This window comes from Trachypithecus francoisi, unplaced genomic scaffold (genome assembly GCF_009764315.1).
Source record: "Trachypithecus francoisi isolate TF-2019V2 unplaced genomic scaffold, Tfra_2.0 Lachesis_group10, whole genome shotgun sequence".
NCBI classification, from domain to species: domain Eukaryota; kingdom Metazoa; phylum Chordata; class Mammalia; order Primates; family Cercopithecidae; genus Trachypithecus; species Trachypithecus francoisi.
Window position 1 is genome coordinate 25068913 of NW_022681455.1, and position 6157 is coordinate 25075069.

General features: G+C 41.8%; 1 protein-coding gene across 1 annotated transcript in view; it reads left to right on the forward strand.

Annotated features, from left to right (window-relative positions):
* The window catches only part of ACOT13 (acyl-CoA thioesterase 13), a 33096-nt gene extending 28890 nt beyond the window's left edge, over window positions 1-4206 (forward strand). Inside the window, exons 2-3 of the mRNA XM_033216396.1 lie at window positions 91-275; window positions 3963-4206. Coding sequence (XP_033072287.1) covers window positions 91-275; window positions 3963-4119 — 342 coding nt within the window. The 3' untranslated portion in view covers window positions 4120-4206. The remainder of the gene's footprint in view (window positions 1-90; window positions 276-3962) is intronic.
* Window positions 4207-6157: the final 1951 nt, after the last annotated feature.

Sequence of the window (6157 nt, forward strand, 5' to 3'; positions counted from 1 at the left end):
ATTCAGTTCAATCCATTGTTCTTCATGGGCTGTTTGGGCTTTTCTAATTCTACAAAATGAATGTTCAGGATTCTTTTTTTTTATACTTAGGTTACTCTTGTCTCTGCTGCTCCTGGGAAAGTGATTTGTGAAATGAAAGTAGAAGAAGAGCATACCAATACACTAGGCACTCTCCATGGTGGTTTGACAGCCACATTAGTAGATAACATATCAACAATGGCTCTGCTATGCACGGAAAGGGGAGCACCCGGAGTCAGTGTCGATATGAACATAACGTATGTATCCAAACTGTATTCCAAATACCTTCTGTGTGATACCTGTCTAAACAACTGAGACTAAACACATTTATATTATTAGTAATGCATGAGATTCAATTAGCTGCTTATCTCCTTAACTGCAGCTATAGATTTTGTCCTAAAATATTCCACGGCCTTAAAATCTAGAACTAGAGCAGTTAATTTTCAAGTACAGTGTGCATCAACAGTAAAAGAGGAATGATCCCAAACATTCAAAAAAGCAACATGCAGCTTTTAATGTGTATACTGATATAGGGGGAAAAAAATCACAGACTGATGGCTCGTACTGTTTCATACAGTCCTTAAAAGTGCCATTCAGGGCCAGACGCAGTGGCTCACGCCTATAATCCCAGCGCTTTGGGAGGCTGAGGCAAGAGGATTGCTTGAAGCCAGGAGTTCGAGACCCCCATCTCTACAAAAAATAATTACATTTTATTTAATTTTTAAAATACCACTTGTAACAATATGAGGATTATATTGAGTACATACAATTCAAAATAGAGTTCATATACACATTGTAATCTTACTCTAACAAACTGAACACTAGTGTTGGGTTTTTTTTTTTGGACATGGAGTCTCCCTCTGTCACCCAGACTGGAGTGCAGTGGCGCAACCTGGCTCACTTCAACCTCTGCCTCTGGGGCTCCAGTAATACTCCTGCCTCAGCCTCCTTAGTAGCTGGGATTACAGGTGTGCACCACCATGCCGGGCTAATTTTTGCATTTTTAGTAGAGACGGGGTTTCACCATGTTGGCCAGAGTGGTCTTGAACTCCTGACCTCAAGTGTCCAGCCACCTCAGCCTCCCAAAGTGTTGAGTTTTAAGAATGGGCAGCAATCCTGGATCTCTCCCTGTGACTACACAGATATGTTCTGAGTTAAACTACATGATCAGGGAGCAGTGCCCCTCAGGGTCAAACTTCCAAAATGTAAAAAACTCAATTCACATAAACTGGTACTACTGCAGCCTCATTCAATAAAGAGCTGGGTGCAGGGATTTAGTTTCAAGACAACTGCTTTTTCCACCTAAGCAACAGAAAAATCTAACTCAGAGGTTAGGGTGAGAGAGTCATTATGATAAGGTATGAAGGTAATGGAAAAAATGTAGGTTTTTTTTTTTTTTTTTGAGATGGAGTCTCGCTCTGTCGCCCAGGCTGGAGTGCAGTGGCACAATCTCGGCTCACTGCAAGCTCTGCCTCCGGGGTTCACACCATTCTCCTGCCTGAGCCTCCTAAGTAGCTGGGACTACAGGTGCCCACCACCACGCCCTGCTAATTTTTTTGTATTTTTAGTAGAGACAGGGCTTCACCGTGTTAGCCATGCTGGGCTCGATCTCCTGACCTTGTGATCTGCCCGCCTCGGTCTCCCAAAGGGCTGGGATTACAGGTGTGAGCCACCGTGCCTGGCCAATGTAGGCTTTTAAGGAATCTAAATCTTTTATCAAGTTTACTTAAGAAACATTTAGTCCCTCTTTATGGAAATAAATTGAGGGTACAATAAGCAAATCACAAGATGCAGCCAAATGCTTTTTGAAATTAAGATGTACAGAAAAGAAAGGCTCTGCTTATGTTACTGATGTGCATATTCAGCAGTCCTTATTTCATGTGATAAGAGGTAAGACTAGTTGATGACTTGATTTTCCCTAAAAGTCTCTATTAAGAGCAGAGAGATCTTCAAACCTAGCACTGCATTTCATGATCTACTAAGGTACTTTTGCTTTTACAACCCTAAGGAATTTTCGGTAAGTCAAATATAGTCTTGGCCTTTCAAATATGTGTTGCCAAAAACATTGGCCACCAAGAGCTGCCTAAGCTTCAAAAACTGATTCCCTTGAACAAAAACTAGCACATGGTCTTTCAAAAGTTAGAGCTATTTCAAAAGTAAATGAATAATGTTTCAGTCAATTAACACTTAATGATTCACTCTTTGATTTACTTGACATGGTACCAAATTTACTCCACCCCTGCACATCAAGTTCTATATCATACAGACTGAGGATGCCTGTTAGACTGTGACTTAGATTAAAAACAAGCGAGGTTCCAAAATAACAAAAGGGGAAATTTTAGAATATTACTAACAAAATGCCAACTTCCAAATTCCCCGGACTTAATGTTTACTCATCTGTAGCACAAAGGGTTCCTTATCTTCTTTCAGTTTAAGTTAATGTCTGTTAGCCAAATTTCTTGACTTCTAAGACAAAACTTAGGGAAATAAACTGGGCAAACTACTACTAAACATGCCATTTTTCATTTCTTTACATTGAGGTATGTGAATTCAAGACAAGCCTGTTCCTTCCAGCAATAAGATCCACCTTTCTTTTTTTCTGAGATGGACTCTTGCTCTATTGCCCAGGCTGGAGTCCAGTGGCGTGATCTCGGCTCACTGCAACCTCTGCCTCCTGGGTTCCTGCAATTCTCCTGCCTCAGCCTCGAAAGTAGCTGAGATTACAGGTGCCCATCACCATGCCCGGCTAACTTTTGTATTTTGTAACTTTTGTATTTTAGTTGTATCTCAACTAAAAATGGGGTTTCCCCATGTTGGCCAGGCTGGTCTCGAACTCCTGACCTCAGGTGATCCACCCGCCTCGGCCTCCCAAAGTGCTGGGATTACAGGCGTGAGCCATCGGAGCCTGGCCAGATCCACCTTCTTATACCTCCCAGCCATAAATACTGAAGCCTTATTTTGAATATGGCAAAAACATATACCCTTTTTAAAGGCTTCTTTCTAAAAAGCAGAAACATAAACTGTAAGGAAATTATTTCCCTTTAAAACATTAACATTTGTTTTAAACAATCCTCATCTCCCCCCTTTTTTTTAAATTAGCTGGAGCCAGCTGAGTTAAAGACAACTTAATGATTACAAGTGAGTAGGATGTACATCTCTTAAAAATATAGACAATCCATCACCAAGATTGTAAGGACATCGTATCAATTCCTTATAGTTGTTATATTGTCATTTTAGAGTCAAATAAATTGTAAATATGGATAGGACAATGTATAGACACCAAGTGATATTTCACCTAAGAAGTTAAGGAGATTTTTTTTTTTTTTTTTTTTTTTTGAGACGGAGTCTTGCTCTGCCACCCAGGCTGGAGTGCAGTGGCCGGATCTCAGCTCACTGCAAGCTCCGCCTCCCGGGTTTACGCCATTCTCCTGCCTCAGCCTCCCGAGTAGCTGGGACTACAGGCGTCCGCCTCGTCGCCCGGCTAGTTTTTTGTATTTTTAAGTAGAGACAGGGTTTCACCGTATTAGCCAGGATGGTCTCGATCTCCTGACCTCGTGATCCGCCCGTCTCGGCCTCCCAAAGTGCTGGGATTACAGGCTTGAGCCACCGCGCCCGGCCGAAGTTAAGGAGATTTAAATGAAAGCTGGAGATCTTTCACCAGCCCCAAATAAATATGAAGTGGGAAACATAAAGGGAAAAGGGGGGAGGCAAGAAAACCTCTTCTTATATATTTGGGAAAAGAAACTTGTGTGGGTTAAGGAATGGGTAAGAAAGAACCTGCTTAGGACCAGCCATTCACATTTGATAGTACAGAAAGCTTACCAATACTACTGTTAAACTATTTTTATGAGTAAAATAAGTTACATAGGAACACTGTTGTGAGATGCACACAACCTTCCCTTTTAAAAATTATTTGCTGTTAACTGTATTCATTTTCTTTCAAGGTACATGTCACCTGCAAAATTAGGAGAAGATATCGTGATTACAGCACATGTTCTGAAGCAAGGAAAAACACTTGCATTTGCCTCTGTGGATCTGACAAACAAGGTCACAGGAAAATTAATAGCACAAGGAAGACACACAAAACACCTGGGAAACTGAGAGAACAGCAGAATGACCTAAATGAGTATCAAGTATAGATTTGGCTCAAACATTTGTCATTTTTGAAATAAACTAGCAAAACCAGAAGCAGTTAGAAATATTCTTTGAGGAAAAGGACCTGGGTAAAGGTAGGGGTGCCTCCTGTTTTTTTTTTTCATTTTAAGCATCTTGTTTTTTAATCATGTGTGACAATTGGGTGAAAAATTCTTAGCTCAAAGTGTTTTGAAAACAGGTAAAGCAAAGAAATTAGCAGGGCCACCCACTCTCAGTTAAGATTACAACTAAAGTCCAGCGTTAAGCTAAAGGAGAAATAGAAATTATTATAATTCTGTTTCGGCTGCTATAGCAAAGTATCATAGACTGGGCAGCTTATAGGAACAACAGAAACTGTTCATGGTTCTAGAGGTTGGAAAGTCCTAGGTCAAGGCCCCAGCAGATCCTGTTAGGTGAGGGCCTGCTTCCTGGCTCATAGATGGTGCCTTCTCACTCTGTGGTGGAAGGGGCAAGTGAGCCCTCTGGGTTCTTTTTTTTTTTTTTGAAACAAAGTCTTGCTTTGTTGCCCAGGCTGGAGTACAGCAGCACAATCTCGGCTCACTGCAACCTCTGCCCCCTGGGTTCAAGTGATTCTCCTGCCTCAGCCTCCCAAATAGCTGGGACTACAGGCATGTGCTATCACACTGTTTAATTTTTGTAGAAACGGGGTTTGCCATGTTGGCCAGGCTGGTCTCAAACTCGCGACCTCAGGTGATCCACCCGCCTTTGCCCCCCCTACATGCTGGGATTACAGGTGTGAGCCAATGTGCCCAGCCTGGGTTCTCTTTTTTTAAGGGCACTTATTCCAATCTTGATGGTTCTGCCCTCATGATCTGGTTAACTTCCCAAAGACGCCCACCTGCTAATATCATCACCTTGGGGACTGGGATTTTAACATACAAATTTAGGGGAAGCACATTCAGACCATAGCAATGGCCAATCCTTAGTGAATCTTAGGTCCTTTCCAGATCTAAAATGCCAAACCACACTTGCATTTCCTTAAGATTATGAAACTTCAATATATATGAACTACAGCCCATATTGAAAAATAAGATTGAGCCATATGCCTAAAAAAGACCTCAACAAAGTTTGAGGCAAAGCACATTAGTGATACAGGAAATGGTCCAATAGAGGGGGAAGAAGAAAAAACATGCTACTAGCTCTTTTTCTTGTACTTAGAATAAAACCATGCAGATCTCAAACCTCCAAGTCTACGGTATTGAAAAGACCAAGTTCATTTCTCAGAAGTCTCCAAGTTCAGTTGACTGTGGCACTCTTGAGACAGCATCTGTCTCTCAGGCTGGAGTACAGTGATAGAATCCCAGCTTACTGTAGCCTCGAACTCCCAGGGTCAAGACATTCTTCCACCTCAGTCTCCTGAGTAGCTGGAACTACAGTGTGCCACCATGCCTAATTTTATTTTTGTGGAGACAAGGTCTCACAGTTGCCCAGTCTGGTCTCAAACTTGTAGGCTCAAGCAATGCTCCTGCCTTGGCGCCCCCCTGCCCCACCGCAAAGTACTGAACTTACAGGTGTGAACCACTGCACCCAGCTGACTCTTCCTTGATTTCTGTGTCAGGGAGTCTTAATGAACATTTCATGATTAAAGACTAAAAAGGATGCAGCTTTAAGTAGATTTAAGTCAAGTTAACAGTTAAAGGCAAATCCTTTCCCTACATCATATGCTGATTTGTCCACTGAAAGGGCAGAAGACTCCACAGTAGCAACAGTAGCAGTGAGCATACAGGGGTCCCAAATGTTTACTTCTAGTATTTCCCACTAAAAGGAACCTGGGCTCCTTGGAGAAACAGCTGATTCTAGGGCTTAAGGCTGGGATAGAAAAGTTACAGTATCTTCTGCATAAAAGCACATGCTCAAAATAATAAAGGCATGCAAATTATGATTTGCAGGGAAAAAATATGAGGCCCTAGTGTTTAGGCAGATAATAAATGGCAGGGATAGAACACTTTCTTACAACAAATGTTGTAAATGGACAGAGGAGTAG